The sequence below is a fragment of the Oxyura jamaicensis genome, chromosome 20, assembly GCF_011077185.1.
Source record: "Oxyura jamaicensis isolate SHBP4307 breed ruddy duck chromosome 20, BPBGC_Ojam_1.0, whole genome shotgun sequence".
Taxonomy (NCBI): domain Eukaryota; kingdom Metazoa; phylum Chordata; class Aves; order Anseriformes; family Anatidae; genus Oxyura; species Oxyura jamaicensis.
The window spans coordinates 14,185,817-14,204,174 of NC_048912.1; the positions used below are offsets into that span (position 1 = coordinate 14,185,817).

General features: G+C 62.7%; 1 protein-coding gene across 2 annotated transcripts; it reads left to right on the forward strand.

The window, feature by feature from the left end:
• Positions 1–420: 420 nt before the first annotated feature.
• Positions 421–18,097, forward strand: SOX18 (SRY-box transcription factor 18). 2 transcript variants are annotated; one of them, XM_035343597.1, is made up of 3 exons: positions 421–425; positions 14,746–15,281; positions 17,236–18,097. In XM_035343597.1, the coding sequence occupies exons 2-3, from the start codon at positions 14,867–14,869 to the stop codon at positions 18,084–18,086; spliced, it is 1,266 nt and encodes a 421-aa protein (XP_035199488.1). In that variant the 5' UTR covers positions 421–425; positions 14,746–14,866; the 3' UTR covers positions 18,087–18,097. The 2 variants fall into 2 exon arrangements, with proteins under 2 accessions (XP_035199488.1, XP_035199487.1); XM_035343596.1 differs by lacking the exon at positions 421–425 and having other exon boundaries at positions 14,636–15,281.
• Positions 18,098–18,358: the final 261 nt, after the last annotated feature.

The window sequence follows — 18,358 nt, forward strand, 5'->3', positions numbered from 1 at the left end:
CGGGGCGCGCTGGGAGTTGTAGTCCGCCCCCTGCGCGGGCTGAGGCAGGCCCCGCCGCTGGGGGAGCCTCGCGGTGTCTCCCCCGCCGCCATTTCAGGGCTGAGCGAGAGCGGCGGGGACCGAGCGCGTTTGGCTCGGGGGCGCCGCAGGCTGGGCCGGCCCCTTGGCCTGGCTCGGGTGTGGGCCCGGCCCTCTGGAGTCCCTTGGGGCTGTGGGCGACAGCTCCTCCACCACCTCCACGCCCTACGACCTCCATCACCCCCTCCACCACCGCACCAGTAACGCCCGCAGCAGAAACCCCGCTGCAGCCCGCCCTCAGGGCCTTGTAAACACCATCCCACGGTTAAAAACCGACATTTTGGGGGCTTCAGGGCACAGCACGGCCCCGGGGGAGGCCGAGGCCGGGCTCCGGAGCCCCCCTGTAGGTGGCACTCGCACGCTGCGCAGCGCCCGGGTGGCCCCGGGGGGCTCGGTGCGGAGCCGGCTCCTGGGGCCGGCAGAACGTTGTCGCTGTCCCCAGGCGGCTCCCGGCAGGAGGAGAAGCTCCTTTGCCTCCTACACAGCTGGGCAGGGGGCTTGGAGAGGGGGCAAAGGGAAAGGAAAGAGCCCCAGCGAGCGCTGGGTGCCGGTTCCTGCCCGCTGCTGCCTGTAAATAGCTGCTGGGTCCTGCCCCGCCGGGCTGGGATCGACTAAAGGAGCAGATATTTGTTCCACAGGGCCATAAAGTGCAGAATTAGCTGCCGGGAACCAGGGCTTCCTGAGCTCAGCCCCAGCGGCAGAGTCACAGAATCACAGCATCACCTAGGTTGGAAGAGACCTCCAAGATCACCCAGCCCAACCTCTGACCTAACACTAACAAGTCCTCCACTAAACCATATCCCTAAGCTCTACATCTAAACGTCTTTTAAAGACCTCCAGGGATGGGGACTCAGCCACTTCCCCGAGCCCTGCAAGTCACAGAGTTTAGGTCAGCACACAGAGCTGGGGAGCACCGAACAGGCTGGCGCTAAAACTGCTGGGTGGCTGTGCCCCAAAACTGCCTTTTCCGTACCCAAAGCCACTGGCTTTGCTATTTTTTTATGGCAGCTCCCACTGAGCTGGCCAAACGTCTGAGAGCCCCTCGAGCAAGAGCTGCTCCCCAGATGTGCGAGACGAACGTTCAGACTCGTCCGCAAACCAGCAGAGGTGGCCCCGGACCAAACCTGAGCTGCAGGCCCTCTCCGTGGCGTGACGCTTGGCGCTACCTTGAAACTTCTTGGCTTGGCCCCATGTTTGCAGACGCGCTCCAACCCACAGTCTGGAGCCTTTGCAGCGTCTGGAAAGCCTCCATCCCTTGGCAGGGTCTGGCCACGGAGCCAGGGGGTGCCATTTTGGAGAGGCCCAACTCTGCTAGGGAGGAGGAGGAGGCGAGGGGACCCTTTGGAGGTCCCTGGGAGCGGGCGGCTGCCTGTCCCCTGTGTGGGGTCGGGTCACGCCGGTCCTTGGCGTCAGCGGAGCGCTCGAGAGGCACTGCTGCCACTGTAAATGTGGTTTGTATCACTGCAAGGCGAACATGGTTCCCGACCACAAGTATGGCCCGGGACGTGTCTCGGATTCCAGAGCGCTCAGTCACGCCGAGCGCCATCACCCCGTCGCTCCCCGCCTCGGAGCGAGAAGCCCGTCACCCCGCTGGAGCCCTGCAAACGCCGGCCTCCCACCGGCCTCCCACCGCGGTGGCCGTCCTCACCCAGCCCTCCACGGCTGCCTGATGGCAGCGGGGCCCGGAGGGATGCCCCGTCCGCTGCCCGCCGAGCGGGAGAGCAAAACGCACGCGTGGAGGGCGCGGACCGGCTCCGCAGCCGAGCCCTGACCCTTCCACCCTCCTCTCCGCTCTCCCCAAGGGTTAACAGGACAGGCGTTAGCGGCGCGGGGAGGGTTTCTGGCTGACCTTGGCTGGGAAGCAGCGTGGCGTCGCTCAGCCCGGCCCTCCGAGCTGCGAGCCGGTGGCCGGAGCGCTCCCCGAGCCTGGGTGGAGGTAGATGCAGAGGAAACTCCACCTCCGCGGGAGCCAACCTGCTATTGCAGGAATTCCCAGAGAAATTCCCGCTTAGGGCCGATCTGTCAACGGATCCGTGAACTTTCCTTTACCTCTTGTGAAAGCAGCTACTTCAATGCGCTAAAAACAGAGCAGGGGCGAGCCTGTCGCTGGAGCCGGGCTCCGGGGAAAGGCTGGGAGGGGGCTCGAGCTGACCCCTGCACGCCTGGGAGGCCCCCTGAGAGTCTCCACATGTGGAGCCTCGCTCACAGGCTCCCGGAGGAAGAATTTGTTGTAAAAAAGCAAACCCTTCAATACCTCACCTGGTTTTGCCACCGGGTTACGGCATTTCCCAAGTGCCTCTCAGCAGATTTCGGAGCTGGCGGGTGGGCCAGCTGAAGGCAGATGAGCTTTCCTTGCTTCTCGATTCAAGTCACCGTCGCTCATTTGGAGATCAGCTGCCCAACATCACCTTTTCTCTTGCTCCCGACCGCTGTGGCCCCATCTGGTTAGAGCCCACAGAGGCTCAGTCGGGTCCATTTTTGGAGAGGGTGGAGATGAGAGCTCCTCTTGGGCCCAGCCTCGCCCACCCACCCCTAAAAATCCCGCAGGGAAGCTCTGTCCCCAAAAACCCTTTACTTCAGGTGTGGGGTCTCAGCCTTGGGGTCACAGCCACCCAGCAAGCAGCTGCTAGAGCCCAAATCCTCACCCAGCACTGTGAGCACCAGCTGGGAGATGGGAACAGCTGCTAGAGGCTTTACCAATACAGCACTGATTTGGGGAATGTGCCCTGAGGAGAAAGGCTCTGTGATTCCTCCCCGAGCCCGGGGCAGCTCACATCTGGGAGAGGAAGAGGAGAGCGATGGAGGAACCAGTCCCTTAGACATGAGCTTGTGCCGGCCCCAAACTAGAGGCAGGGACCCTGCGTTTTGTCCCCCTCCTTGCTGCAGATGTCTAGCCCTGATGGACATTTGACCCTGGAGACCAAAGTTCTCCGTCCAAACACTTAGGAAATCTGGAGAAATTGGCCCAAATGGTAACTTGCATTTCTGACATGCAGAATCTTCTGATTTCTCTTCTGGGGAGCCAAGGGACTTCTCCACACCTCGTCCGGTGGCACAGGTCCTCCTAACGCACCAGAAACTGGAGGCTCCCTCCGTGCCTCTCCAGCAGAGCAGCCCCACCAGAGGCTCCGTGCCCTCCTCTCCCACCCACATCTGTCCCGGGGCTGCCGGTGAGCAGCCGGTGCCTGGCGGCACCTCCGGGGTCCCACTGTGCAAAGGGAGGGCTGCAGGATTTGGCTGCGGCGGGCAGCAGGCAGGGACACACGGCCAGGACCACCCCGCGTGGCAGCCCAGCCTCTGCCCCGCCACGGGACGGGGAGCGTGGAAGGGAAGACACGGAGGAGCTGACGGCTCCCCTGGACCCTGCTCATTGCCAGGGTGGAGCCGGGACCTCCAGCTTTGCAGATGCTCTTCCGAGAGACGCTTTGGATGTTGCCTACATCTCCTCCTTCTAACCATTTTAACTAGCCTGGCTGCTGCTCAAAATAATAATGATGGGGGGGAGGAAGAAGTGCTGAGCAGCAGCCCGGCCGTGCTACGGGAGGTGCTCCCAGGGGACGAGCGGCTGGCCCAGAGCCGTGCCCACCAGCTGGGTGCAGGCTGCCACCGATGGCACCGGGGGTCCTGGCCGGCCACGTGTGTGCGTGCGAGCGCGTGCAAGCGCTCGGGGCTCCCTTCTCTCCCCGTCTCCCTGTCTGCTTGCAGTCGCCTCCATAAAACATAGGAAGTCGAAGCCATTCATTTCGCTATTTGTGGCTCGCTCCCCACGCCCCGGCTCCCTCCCCTGCCCCCTGCAGCCTCTCGGCTCGCTGCTTGCCCAGCATCCTTGACCCCGAGGAGTCTGGTGTGTATGCACTTCCCTTTTGGCCCATGGAAAGCACCACTCTGAACTGGTGCCTTGATAAAGTCTGCTGTGGGAAGGCAGGGGCTCCTGGGCTCTCACACAGGGCTTTCCCATGTAGCGTTTCCTATATTGTCCCCGCTCGCCAGCGTGATCTCCAGACCAGGGCGGTGGGGAAGCTCTCCGGATGGCGGTGCCCCTCCACGGCAGCAGGTCTGCCCTCCTCGGGCTCTCGTGGCTTGCTCTGCAACAAAAGCCGTGGTGCGGGGAGGAGGAGGATGAGGATGGTTGGCTTCGCAGCAGAGAATTCACCGAGCTGATGGTTAACGGTGGCACCCCTCAGCTCTCCCGCCGCAAAGGATTGCAAAGGGCTTTGACCCCAGAGCCCCAAAGCTTTCGGGTCAAAAGCCCCTTTGTAGCTGTGGTTTGCAAACGTGGTTTGCACGGCCACAACCTCCCAGCAGCAAGCACCACGACCAGGAGGCAGAGGTGCAACCCCGGCAGCGAGCGGGCGGCGTTTGGCCTCCTCCAGCCATGGCAGGAGCAAAAGCCCCGTTTGGCGTGGCAGGTTCCCCCCACGGTGATCTGAAATTCATCAGGGGCTGGGCTGGGGCTGCACTTATGGGGCTGATGGGTGAACTGGGGGTTAGTGGGAAGAAAAACCTTTGTGGCCCCATGGGAAGACCAAAACCAGGGCGCAGCAGAGCCCTGGGGTGAAGGCAGCATCCTCAATGCCTCGCCACTTTCTCCCTCGCTTTGACACCACCCCGACTCCCCTCCTGCCTCATTTTAACCACACCACGAGGCTGAGCACAGCCGGGTCACCAGGATTTCTCCCCGTCCCCTGCTCTCCAGCTCTCCCCGCAGCGATGGCACCGCAGATAAGCCCCATCTCCTGCTTATCGCCCCGGCGGCGGCGCGGCAGACGGCTCAGCTGCCCCACCGCCGAGCCCTGATCTCATCAGCGCGCTGCACACTTGCAGCTCGAACAATAACCTCCTTCCCTGCCCGACACAATTCCCAGAAATGCACAGCCTCCTGCTAGAGCCTCCCTGGGGGAAAGCATGCCAGCCGGCCTGTCGGCACCAGCACGAGCGTGGCTGCCAGCCGCTGGCAAACGCAGCCTGTTGCCTCCCTGGCGCGGGGGGCACCTCGCGCTGCCCGCTGCGAAAACAAGGGCGTGCAGGGCAGGGCGGAGGAGTAAAAGGGAGAGGCCGAGCCCTCGGGGCCATCCTTCAGCCGCCGTGCTCAGGAAGTCCCTCTCCCGATGGGCGCCGTGCCTCGGCACCGCCAGCTCTCCGGGAGCACGCATCGGCCGCCCTCGCCCTGCCGGCCCCGAGCATCTGCTGGGTGCTGGGGGGCTGCGAGGGGCTGGGAGGCAAAACCCAGCCCTGGCTGGGAGGGCAGAGATGGGGCTCTCACCCCCCATGCCCCAACAGACCCCTGGCAGCAGCAGTTTTGCCTCCAGCTGCACCTCGCAGCATCCCAAAGGGTCTCGGTCTGCCGGAGCTTTTCCTCCACGTGTTTGGGTGATGGCTGCGGCCTCTCCCCGCTGTGGAAGGCAGGCACCAGGCGAGGCTGGGTGCTCAGGGCGGGTGTTTGCACTGGCGAGAGGACCAGGCCAGCAGCCAGCACAGCTCTCCTTCCTCACCAGCCTGTTTGGGACTCTCCAGCCTTTCTTCCCCACACACGTGCCCCCGCAGCAGCCCCACGGGCATGCCAGCACTACGCTGCCAGCTGCAGCCCCCCCCGCCGGGGGGCTCCTCCCCACCTTCCCCCCGACCGCGCAGAGATGCAGCAGACCCCAATGCAGAAGGCACGATGCCAGCCCCATCCCTCGGCCCACCCCGACGAGGCCAGGCTGGCCGGGAGCATTGTTCACTAAACCACATGGGGAGGCCGAGGAGGACAGACTCGCTGGCTGCGGGGAGCTTCCTGCCTCGCGGCGCGGCCGCCGCCTGACATCATTTCTCCCGGTGGGAACGGCGGCCCCGGCCCCGCTGCTCGGCCCCTGATGGCAGCGATAAGCTCCTGACCTCCTGCCCCGCTTTCCAGCCCCCCGCAGACCGGTGGAGGGGGGTTTCAAGCCCGCTGTCCCCCCCTGTCACCGTGGCTTGGTGGGTGGCAGAGCCGCCCGATCCTCCTCGGTGGCGTGGGCACGGCCGAGGCGATGCGCTCCGACACCACGCCGTCCTCCTCCAAGGGCGCAGGATGGCACCGTGACCCTTTTTGGATGCCAAGGTTGTGACCGAGCTGGTGTGACAGCAAGACCCCACATCCCTCTGCCCCAGTCTGCAACCTGGGGTGAGATTTTTTTGTCCTGGTGGGGACCGTGACCCATTGGGCATCTCCGCCAGCACCCAGAGAGGGCTGCCCGTCCTCACGCTGAGTTTATGAGTAAAACCCTTCTCCTCCTTCACGTGGAGAGAGCGTTTCCAAACCAGTGACAGGCAAAACCTACCAACACCAGACCCCAAAGCATCCCTGTGGGCTGCAACATCCCTGAGGACAGTGGGTGCAGGATGGGGCTGGCCCCATCACCACCAGCGTGGTGCACCCCAAAGGGGACCCCCGGCGTCAGCAGGAGCGCAGGACGGGCTCCTGACCCCACGGGGGACACGCAGCAGGAGGGTGCAGCCCCCTGCCCGGGGGATGGGGTGCCACGGGGTGGAGGCTCTCGGGAGACACCGGGCTTGAATTTCACCCTGCCTTGGATCCCCAGCCAAGCCTACTTTTATTTTGTGCCTTTTTGCACGGCGGTGCAAAGGCAACGGCAGCTGGCACAGGCCGTGGGGCGAAGAAGCGAGGCGCAGAGCCCAGGACACGGAGCGCAGCCTCCACCATGGGGGTCTCCCCCCTCATGTCCCCCATGTCCCCCCAGCCCCAGCCAGGCATTTCCCTGGGCAATTTCTCCCGAGCCAACAGAGCTGACGTGCTGTGGAGCTGTCTCCTGCCCTCGTCCAAACCCGCTGCGGTCAGCACTTCTCTGCGGCTGCTGCCAGGGCTGCTCGGAGGGGTTTTCCTTGCAGCCTAACCCCCCCCCCCCCGGCTCCATCCTCCTGGCTCCAGCCCACGTGGGATGGAAGGTTTCTCCTCCCTGAATAAAAATATAATCTGCTCAGCCCTGCTGTTGATCCCGACTGCATCCTCTCGTCCTGAGCTTTCATACAGAGTGCCTTTTATACCGGTAATAGCACCAGGCTCCTTCTCCCATCATTGTTGACTCGACAATGAAAACTGTTTGTATTATTGTGTCCCCGAAGCTTTGCCAATAGCACATGTGTCCTGAGCTGATAGCAACAGGCTTTGGCAAGGCTGAGGCTCCATCAGATAAGAGCCTTTACCCTTATTTCTCCAGCCCGAGCACGCCTCGAAGGCTGCCCTGGCTCAGATGCTTGCTGATCCATCCCCGGTGCTTGCAGGCAGGGTTGAGGTGGCCGGGCAGGGTGCGAGGATTTGGGGACAAGCACAGCAGGGACACAGACACCGGGGTCGGGTGGCCTGGGAAAGGGCGACGGGCAGGGCGATGGGGGAGCCCTGGAGGGAGATGCCAAGATAGAGCGACTTTCCCAGGCAAGCGGAGGGCTCGATGCGTGGCCGTCCCCTGCCGTGCCGTCCTCGGGGACCTGCCCCACCTCCCCGAGCTGGCCCGGCTCCCGACACAGCAGGGGCGAGCGGAGGAGAAGCGCTCGGACCCGGCGGCCCTCGGGCGCGCTGCCGGCTGGCGCGGGAACAAAGCCGTGCGCTTCCCCGCGCCTCGCTCCGGCCCCGTGCCCCGTGGGGAGCCCCGCTTCGTCCGGCCACTGTCACCCGTACAGCCTTCATCCTGCTGCTCCCAGGGGCTGCACCGTCCTCCTCCTCCCACCCTGCACCCAAAACCCTGTGGCCGTGGCAGCTCGCGGCATCACCGAGCCCCAGTTCCTCCACCAGTTCCATCCCCGCTGTCACTTTCCCCGAGCTGCAGCATGAGGCTCTCAAATCAGGCAGGGAGAAAAAAGACCTTTCTGTGGCAAGCTCTGAAATCTCATTTTTAAGCCAATTTATGGGGTGTAAAAGAGGTTCTTGGGATTTTGAGCTGCCGGCACGGTGCGCTTATGCTCTGATTTCCCTTCCCTTTGTGTCCCTGGTGGAGCACCAAAAAAGAGAAGTTGCTCCTCTGCTCAGAGCGGGCAGGGAGAGAAAGCTCTCAGGCCTTTTTTTGAAATATATATAATTTATTATTATTATTTCTCTCTCTTCAAGCTCTGAGCAGAGAGGCGGCCACGAGGCCGTGGTGGGCAAGGAGGTGGCTACGAGCGCCGGCAGGACTTGCTGCAAAGCTGCTGCCAAGCTCTGCCCCGTCCCCAGCCGCGCTGGTGCGATGCTCAGCACCCAGGCGCACGCTTCCCCGGCCTCCCGCGAGCAAATCGGGCAGGGGATGGAAAATCCGAGCGGAAAGCGCTCGGTCCAGGGGCTGCAGACGGAGCGGGGAGAGGGGAGAGGAGCGCGGCGCAGCCAGCAGCCATCTGCGCCGGGCGGGTGAGGTAATGCCTGCGCTAAGTTAAACCATGTCGGGAGCCGCCGCAGCCCTGCACAACGGCAAACCTTTCCCAGATGCAGGCTGTGCTGGCTCAAGGGGATGGAGCTGTCGGCCGGGGGGCTCGCTGGGTGCCCCGGCAGCCGGTCCCGGTGGAGCTGTGGGATCAGGGTGCGCCCTGCTCCCCCCCAGCCGCTCACCTGCTGCCTGGTTTTAGGGAGCGGAGAGAGGCAGTGATGGGCTTACCCCTCGCTAACTAGCTCCCGAGGGCAAAGAGCTGAAGGTGTGACCACTGTTTTCTTGCTTAATTCCCCTCCTTTCCCCCGACTGAGTGTGGCACCCTAAGTCGTGACGCGTCACGGATCCATTTAGCCATGAAGCTTTCACTCAAGTGACGCTCAAGGAGCAAGGGATGAGCAAATGCCTGGAGAGGTCAGGCACCGCAGAGCCCGAGTTTCTGCTAAAGGGCTGCTGCACTTCTGGCCCAGACCTGCCCCACCTCCCCCAAAAACCAGGCTCAGAAGCCCTCCTAATTACAATTTTCCCCTCATTTCCTTTCCTCCGGCACCCAAGAACAGGCCGGCCGGCCCAGAGCAGCGAGCCCAGGCTCTCTGAGACAGCAGGATCCAGGTTCTTGGACGTGCCTCCCGCCGAGCTGCCCGTGCGCTGTGTTTTCTGCCAACTTGGGTGATGGAAGCAGAGAATAACCCCCACATGCCCGGGCTTTGCAAACCCAACTGCCAGCCAGCTGCTTGTTCCTGGGAGGACGCGGTGCCACGGGCAGAACGCGTTTGCTTGCTTATAATCAAGAAAAGAAATTGTGCCGATCGGAGCAGCTGAATGGCAGCCAAATCTGCTTCTCGGCGGCTTTTCCACACTCTGCGTTCATGTATTTGGCATGAGCAGCTCCGCATTGAGGTAATTCATTAATGCTGAACCAAAAATGTGTTTATGGGAGTCTTGGAATAGTTGGTAGAAGTGTAAGACTTTCCTTCCTAAAAGCCTGCTCGCTCTCCGGGATGGGAACCCAGCACCGAGGCCGCCGTCACGGTCGGCTGCCGGGGAAGCCCACGTGTGCCCAGCGCTCCTTGCCCAGCCCTGAACACGCAGGGGGGGATTTTTTGCAGCGTTTTCCCTCATCTCGGAGCACGGGAGCCGCATTTTGATGTCCTGGGGAGCGGGTCTGGGAGCACAGATGTGGTTGTGGCTCGGCGCCACGGGACGGAGCCCCTCCAGGAGGTGGTCCCCGGGGCAGGGATGTCCCCAGCCACCCCCTGTGCCTGCTGCATCCGTTGCTGCCCCCCGGAGTGGATCTGCCCTGATAGGGCTGCCATCCCCTCGGGGACATCCCTACGAGGGACCAAGGGCTGAGCAAGAAGGGGCTGTGCCGGAGCAAAGACCAGGAGCCAGGGGCGCAGGACCAAGGGGCCGCCGGCCGGGATGCTGCCGTGACTGCGCCCGTGCAGAGCGACAGCTTTTTTGGGTTAGCCACGGGTTTCGCTCCGCAGACAATGGGCACTGCTGTTGTCGTTCCAGCCGTAATCCTGCGTAAACAAGGCTGACCTCTGTTTATTGAAAAGAGCTGAAGGAGAAAGATGACTTTCTCCGCTTCCTCGGACGCGGTGCCCGGACGCCGGCTTGGCCGGCACAGCCCGTGCTCGCTCCCGGCTCCGTCACCTCGTGCCGGCAGGGCCAGGATATGGGGTCCTGCCCGATATGGGGTTGGTGCCCCCTCCTCCCCAAACCTGGACCCCCATCAGGGCAGCGGTGTCGGGGACAGACTGCCCTGGTGGCAGGGAGCGAGGGAGCAGAAGGGAAGTCCCAGCGCAGCTGAGCCTACTCCATTCCTCCAGCTTAGCTCCATCATCGCTGCCTCGGCCAAGTGGGAAAGCTCCTGCCGAGGGGCTGGGGACCTGCACGCGTGGGTGGCAGCGGGGACAATGTGGGGTGGCAGCAGGGACAATGTGGGGTGGCAGCGAGCACCCAGTCCTGGGGCAGAAACCCGCTGTGGCCCAGGGCGCATCTCCCCAGCCTCATCCGTGCTCTTCTCTGGTCAGATTGACCTGGAAGTGAAGAAAAAGAGCAAATGAGCCAAAAAGAGCAGCCAAAACAGCAGCTTTCTCCATGGGGACACCTTCCTGGGACTGTCGTGTCCCCATCCATCTCCCCCTTAGGGGTGGGAAAGGGTTCGGCCCTGCACCTCGGGGACTTCTCTGGAGTTTCTTGGACACGTGCACGGACACAGCGGGGTCAGGACACACAACGGTGCCACGGGCTGGGGGCTCGGCCAGGCGTTGCAGGACCCAGGGGAGCGTTCGTCTGCGAGGAAACCTGGCGCTGAGCTGGGCCCTCGAGAACGGGAGTCTCCGCCGAAACCCGAAGCGTTTCCCAGCTGCCGACTCCAGCGTCCCGCCAGGGCTCTCATGCAGCCCCGGCCGCGCGTCCTTCGCCCCGCAGGAAGCGCCTTTGTTCCAGACCGGCTGCAGCCCCGGAGGAGCCCGCGGGACCCTCCGGCACGGGGGGCAGCTCCGGGGGTGCCGGGGGTGGCACGGAGTGGCCCTGCTCCCGTGGTGTCCCCACAGCCCTCGGGGATCTGCGTCCCTGCCTGGTGGCACAGCTCCGTGCACGGCGCGCCTGGGCTCCCGTGGCACTGAGGTGTGGCGTGACGCTAATTAGTGGCTATAATTGATAACCAATATCTTCCCGTGAAATATCCAAGTCATGCAGCTAAACTCACGGGGACACCCCACGTCACCAGCCCCACGCTGGTAATTGCATACCAGTAATTAATTCAGCAGCAGCGGTGATGCAGGGACAGCCCCGATCCTTTTGCTCTGAGCCCCGTCCACAAAAAAAAAAAAAATGAGAACAAAAATCAATTTGCTGGTCACGGCTTCAGTGCCTTGCTCTGGCTGCACCCGGGGGAGCCCTGCCTGCATCCACCTGCCTCCTCCAGAACCTGGGTTGCAAATTTTGGGGACAAATCCTTTGCTTTTGCTTGCACAGCACCGGTGTGCCGGACTCCTGCATGCACCCGTAGCCATAAGCAGCAGAAATAACGCCTGGGCTCATCCAGCAATGCTCATTCCTACCTGCTCACCCCCCCCCAAGAGCCCCCCCAGCCCCCTGTGCATGGACGCGGTGGTGCCACGTCTATTTTTAGGTGGGTGGGAGCCCAGGGCAGACCTGGAGAGGAGGAATAAGCAGCAGCAGGAGGCGCAGGCTGGAGGCGGGGAGGGAAAATGCCTTTGTGCCGGGGGGGAGCGGAGGCTGCCGGGCCCCCCCCACGCTTCCTCTGCGAGGTGTGGTGCTGGGGCTGCGCAGCGCGGGACGCTAGGAAGGGAAACCGGGGGCCGGGGTGGGGGCCGTGAGCCACCAGCCCAATAAAAGTGGGAAAAAAAAAAAGAAAAAAAAAAAAAAAGGAAAGGGATAAAAAAGCAACCCCCCAGCCTGGGCGCCAGGCTGGGGTCCGGCTTGGTGAGGAGGGCGCGGGGAGAGGTCACCCAGCTGAGTGCACCGATCTGATTGATCCTATCGCTGCCCGGGGACATCCAACGCTTCCTCCCCGTGCTGCTGCGATGGTGAGGGGCCGGGGCCGGAGGGATGGCAGCGCCCCGTGCCCCCCCCAAAACTCCCCATGGGGACGCTGAGCTGGGGACAGGCTCTTGTCCCCCGGCCTGGGATTTCGCTCCAGGGCTGATGCTGGCCGTGGGCACTGGTTTGGAGCAGTGACACTGCCCCCGTAGCCAGGCCAGCAGGACAGCCCCAAGCCCCTCTGTCCCCTTTTTGGGCCGGTTCAGGTGGTTTTGGGTGTTCTGCCCACTGCTGTATCCCCCCTCGCAGCTCTGTCCCTTCTCTCCCGCTTTGCAGCTCGCGTTCCTCCTCCCCCATCAGCCACGCATGGCACTCGCCGTGCCATCGGCACAGAATAACATCGGGGGAAGGATTTCAGAACCCCTCTGGGCACGTTTCCGAGGTGCCACCTTTTCCAGGAGCGCCGAGCCCTGAGCCCAGAGGTGGGCTCACAACCACCGGCCTCCCTCGGGGCTCACAGGCTCTGCCCCATGGGCACAGAGTGGTTTTTCCTGCACCGGGGTCCCAAAATTCAGCTTGGGCAGCACCCTGCTCAGCACTGCCCTGTTCCCAGCCCTTCATGGGTGATGCTCAGAGAGCCTGGGGGTCTCCAGCTGTGTCCGAGGACACTGGGGTGGTTTTGTCCTTCAAAGCAGCCAAGGTCCAAGGGGGTGGGACAGGGGGGGGGTCTTGCATCATGAGCCCACTGTTTTCACGCACGGAGGGGCCCGTGCTTTGCAGCCGTGCTGGTGCCAGGCTCTGCGTCCATCTCCCCCTGGGGGGCTCAGCATCGATTCTGGAGGCAGGGGGACAGCCGAGCTGCTCCTGCTCCCACCCGCCAGGTCCCAAATGCCATCGGTGGCACCAGGTCCAACCCCAGCACCGGGGCAGCCCGGGGTGCTGCTGTGCCCCCAGTGCTCAGCCACGTGCTCAGCCAAACCCAGGAGAATGGCCCGAAAAGGGGGGTCCTGGCACACCCCTGCACACATCCTGCCCTTCACCCCACCGGCAGCCACAGGGCATGAGCTGGGGGTCCCCAGCTCCCCCCAGCACCTCCCTTGCTGCTCCTGGGGCAGAGGCAAAGGGTAAAAGCCTCGGGGGCTTGGCAGTACCTGGCTGCTCCTCCGGCACGGCGCCGCTCCAGGAGGAGCCGGAGCAGGACGGGGCAGAGCAGAGAGGAGGCTCCGTGCGGCCGCCCGGCTCTCCTGCGCGCTGGTGCTGATCTGCTCTTGCAAAATATTAATAAGAGCCTCCAGGAATGTGAAGGAAATCTAGCCTGAAACCTCTGTCGCTCCTGGCTAGCGACTGAAGAATAAATGAGACAAGATTTTTTTATTTTTTTTTTTACTATTTTTTTTCTTTTTTAAGGCCTTTGTTTTGTTTAGGGTTAACGGCAGATTGGCTTTTTCAAATCACTTCCAGACGCACAGAAACCATGGCATGCAACACCCCGCCGCTGCTGAGAGCCTGGCAGCTGGGCTCTTGCGCAAGCCGGTGCCCCACATCTCCCTAACCCCACGTTGCACATTTTGGGCTGGGGGCTCGGGCACGACCCCTCGGAGGGGGCTTGGAGCCGGGTACCCGTGGCCATGGGCACCTTTCGCAGGCAGCCCGGGGGTGCCGGGGAGCACGGACAGATCCCCGCGCTCACAAGCTGCTCCCACAGGGCTCACAGCTCCCCCGTGCCAAGGGCAGGAGGAACCTTCGGACCACCTAGCTCTTGGCTCTTGGCACATCTCTGGCAAATATCCGCGGGCTGGCGGGTGGGGGGGGACAAGCAGCCGGGAGGCAGCGTGCCACGGGCACGGCGCGTGCGGCCGCAGCGTGGCCGTGCCAGCCCCCAGCAGCGCAGCCCGGGGCAGGTTTCGGCTGCTTGCCCGGCTGCCGTCGTCCTGCCGGTGAACCACCGTTCCTCAAAAGTGCCTAACCACCAGGGATGCGTTTCTTTTCACGTGAAGGGCGCTGAAAGGCAAGGAGAAAATTCTCCAGCCGCCCAGAAAGCCCCACCAGGATAATGCCGGGGGAAGAGGGCTCGCCCCTGCCTCCAGCCCAGGGCTGCTCCTGACCCCGAGCGGCGAAGGCTGGCCAAAACACACACGCGAAAGAAGTCGTAAGAAAAATAAACGGCAAGCCCCAGGCATCCCCGTCCCCCTGCAAACACGCAGCAAATCTAAACACTTCCCCGGGGCTGCGGGAGGCTCTGGCAGGCTTCAAGTAGCCAGAAAAGGGGCTTGAACAAAAAATAAAATAAAAAAGAAGGAAAAAAAAAAATAAAAGAAAGAAAAAGAAGGAAAAGGAGGGAGACAAAAAAAATGAATAACCCTCCTCCTTGGAAGGAAGGGAACCGGGTAGCGGCGTCCACACCGGTCCCAACCCAGCCCTCCCCAGGCGGCTTTTTCCTGCCTGTGCCTGGGGACGCCCCCCTTCCTCTTCCTCCTCCTCCTTCTTCTCCTCCTCCTCCTCCTCCTCCCCCTCATCGCCTCCTCCTCCTCCTCTTCTCCCTCTCCTCCTCCTCCTCCTCCTCCTCCTCCTCCTCCTCCTCCTCCTCCCCTCCGCCCCGCTGATTGGTCCAGCCCGGCTATATTTTGCCCCTTCCAGCCCAGCATCATCCCAAAAGTTTTTTTGGGGGGGAAAGGGGGAAAAAAAAAAAAGGAAAGAAAAAAAAAAAAAGGCAAAGAAAAGAAACCAAAACAAAACAAGCCGACCCCAAATCCCCCCCGAAGGCGCCCGAGCGCAGGCGAGGGAAGCGAGCGGCGGCGCTCCTTGCTCGGCGGCTGCTGGACCCGGTGGGACGCGGCGGGACTCGATTCTCTCTCCGGCACCCGGTCGGGTCAGACACAAAGTGCTGTCCAGCTGGAATGAATATATCTGAGTCAAACTACTGCCGAGAGGAGATATCGCAACCCCGGGGCGACTGTTCATGGGTCACCGCCGCCGTGCCGGCCGCTGAGCCCGGGCTCGCCTTCGCGCGCCCCCCGGGAGCTGCCTCGCCCGCCAGCCGCACGCCCAGCCCCGAGCCAGGCTTCGCCTTCGGCCCCGGCCCCGGTGCTACGGCTCCCGGTGCGGCCCCCGGCGCGGCCCCCAGCCGTACGCCCAGTCCCGAGCCGGGCTATGGATACAGCCCCCCGGCGGGTCGCACCGAGGGCAAGGCCGGCGAGGATTCCCGCATCCGCCGGCCCATGAACGCCTTCATGGTCTGGGCGAAGGATGAGCGCAAGCGGTTGGCGCAGCAGAACCCCGACCTGCACAACGCCGTGCTCAGCAAGATGCTGGGTGAGCGGGCTGGGGAGTCGGGAGGGGGGTACGGGGATGGGGGACGCGAGAGAAAGGGGCTGGGGTTGCAGGGTTATGGGGTTGGGGGGTGGGGGTTGCTGTGGGATGGGGCAGCGGGATGCTCAGGTACAGGGCTGGGGGTGTGGGGTGGCAGGGTGCGGGGCTGGGGATGCGGGCTGCGGAGGTACGGGGTATCGGAGTGTAGGGTTTGAGGCTGTGGGAGTCACAGATATAGGGCTGAGGGTGTGGGGTGGCAGGGCACGGGGCTGGGGATGTGGGCTGCAAAGGTATGGGGAATGGGGATGTAGGATGTGGGGCTGCAGGATGCTCAGATACAGGGCTGGGGTTGTAGAATGCCAGGGTACGGGGCTGAGGATGTGGGCTGTGGAAGTACGGGGTGTGGGGCTGTAGGATACAGGGCTGTGGGACGCACAGATACAGGGCTGGGGGTGTGGGCTACATGTGTATGGGGCTGGGGATGAAGGGGGACAAGGCTGGGGAGAGGCCACAGGGGTACGGGGCAGTGGGATGCACAGACACAGGGCTGGGGATGCAGGTTGCTGGGGTATGGGGCTGAGGATGCGGGCTGCAAGGGTATAGGGCTGCAGGATGCAGGGATACGGGGCTGGGAATATGTGTTACAAGGGTATGGGGCTGGGATGCACAGATACAGGGCTGAGGGCACAGGCTACGGGGGTATGGGGCAGTGGGATGCAAAGATATGGGGCTGGGGTTGTAGTTTGCCAGGTAAAGGGCTAAGAATGTGGGCTGCAAGTGTATAGGGCTGCAGGAGGCAGGGATACAGGGATGGGGACGTGGGGTACGCAGCTATGGGGCTGGGGACGTGAGCTGCAAGAGTGCGGGGCTGTAGGATACAGGGACATGGAGCTGACTGTGGACAGCAGGGGTATGGGGCAGCGGGATGCAGGAATACAGGGCTGGGGACGCAGGCTGTAGGGGACGGGGTGTTGGGATGTAGGCTGCAAGAGTACGGGGCTGTGGAGTGCAGGCTGCAAGGATACGAGGCAGTGGGATGAGGGGGAAGGACAGGGGGCTGTGGTGGAGAGGCTGGAAGGGGACAGGGGTGCCGACGGAGGATATAGGGCTGCAGGGACAGGGAGCTGCTGGAGGCAGGGCTGCGGGATGTGGGCTGTGAGGTTAGAGGTTTGTGGCATGCAAACCCTGAGGATGTGGGACCAAAGGATGCTGGCTGCAGGGACGTAGGGCTGTGGGACCAAGGGCTGCGGGGTGCAGCGCTACAAGTCTGTGGGGTGGGGTGTTATAAGATGTGGGAAAACAAGGCTGCGGGATGTGGGCTGTGGGGATACAGAGCTGCGTGTACACCAGAGGCAGGGAAACGGGGCCGTGGGACGCGAGGATGCAGGGAAGGCTGTGGGATGTGGGAATTCGCAGCTGGGGAGATGCAGGATACGGGAATAGAGGGCTGCAGGATGCGGGATACACGAGCATAGGATGCGGGATGTGGGAACACGGGAAGCAGGATATGGGTAGATGGAGCCGCAGGATGCGGGGCTACGGGAAGCAGGATATGGCCAGATGGGGCAGCAGGATGCAGGGACGCGGGGCTGCGGGATGCAGGGACGGGGGGTTCAGGATACAGGGCTGCAGGGCGCGGGTTTGGGGACAGGAATTTGGGCTGCAGAGGTGCAGGGCTGTGGGGTGGGATGCAGGGAATCGGACACCCCAGGGGCAGCAGGAGGCAGAACCCCGTCCCCCACCTCCCCAAGGCTTTGCACCCCTGTTTCTCCCCACACCAAAGCACTGGGCATGCGGGGACAGCCCTGCTTGGTGTCCTGCTCCCCGTCCCCTTGTCATGCCAGCATTGGGACCAGCTCAGGCAAGGAGCTGGCCAAGGGACCCCTGCACATCTTTGGTGCCCCTTCCCCGTGTGCCCCCTCCGGCCGCTGTCACAGAGCTTTGTTTCCCCTTCCAGGCCAGTCGTGGAAGGCGCTGAGCGCCAGCGACAAGCGTCCCTTCGTGGAAGAGGCCGAGCGGCTGCGCATCCAGCACCTCCAGGATCACCCCAACTACAAGTACCGCCCGAGGAGAAAGAAGCAAGCCAAGAAAATCAAGAGGATGGAACCCAATATCCTCCTCCATAACCTTTCCCAGCCTTGCAGTGACAACTTCAGCATGAGTCACCACGGCGGCAGCCAGCCGGGCCACCCCCAGCCTCCCCCACTTAACCACTTCAGAGAACTCCACTCCATGGGGTCGGATATTGAAAACTATGGCTTGCCAACTCCTGAGATGTCTCCCTTGGATGTCTTGGAACAGACCGAGCCGGCGTTTTTCCCTCCGCACATGCAGGATGACTGCAACATGATGCCCTTTCGCGGCTACCACCACCATCACCAGATGGAGTTTCCCCAGGAGAAGTGCATCGGGCGGGACGTGGCCGTGCCCTATGCGCAGACCCCGTCGCACTTGGCCGACGCCATGAGGACTCCCCATCCCTCCAGCATATACTACAACCAGATGTGCTCGGGGACTCAGAACGGGCTTTCCGCCCACCTGGGCCAGCTCTCGCCCCCGCCCGAAGCCCACCACATGGAGAGCGTGGATCACTTGAACCAAAGCGAGCTGTGGACGGACGTTGACCGCAACGAGTTTGACCAGTATTTGAACATGAGCAGGACTCGTCCCGACGCCTCGGGACTCCCTTACCACGTCTCCCTGTCCAAAGTGACTCCTAGAAGCATCTCCTGCGAGGAGAGCAGCTTGATATCCGCCCTGTCCGACGCCAGCAGCGCCGTTTACTACAGCCCCTGCATCACCGGTTAGGTTCGCCCCACCGTGCAATGTGCTCACCGCGAGAGCCCCGGCAGCGCCCGCTCTCCTTTACAAACAAAAAGCCATCCTCCTTTAACCACGAGCTCCATAATATTTAGAGTATCTCATTAAATGCATCGCTTTCTTTCTTTTTTTTTTCTTTTTTTTTTAAGAAAAAAAAACACACAACCAACCATGCTGAACTCACTGATATACCGTATGCCTATATAACACATAGACGCCTTTCCAAAGCAAGGTTAACGCACGCACTTAGCCTGCCTGCC

Bases quoted from the DNA above. Each gene is read 5' to 3' on its own strand.
- SOX18 (XM_035343597.1), top strand. From the start codon at position 14,867: ATGAATATATCTGAGTCAAACTACTGCCGAGAGGAGATATCGCAACCC. The intron at 15,282-17,235 runs GTGAGCGGGCTG...TTCCCCTTCCAG, and splicing joins CGTGCTCAGCAAGATGCTGG to GCCAGTCGTGGAAGGCGCTG.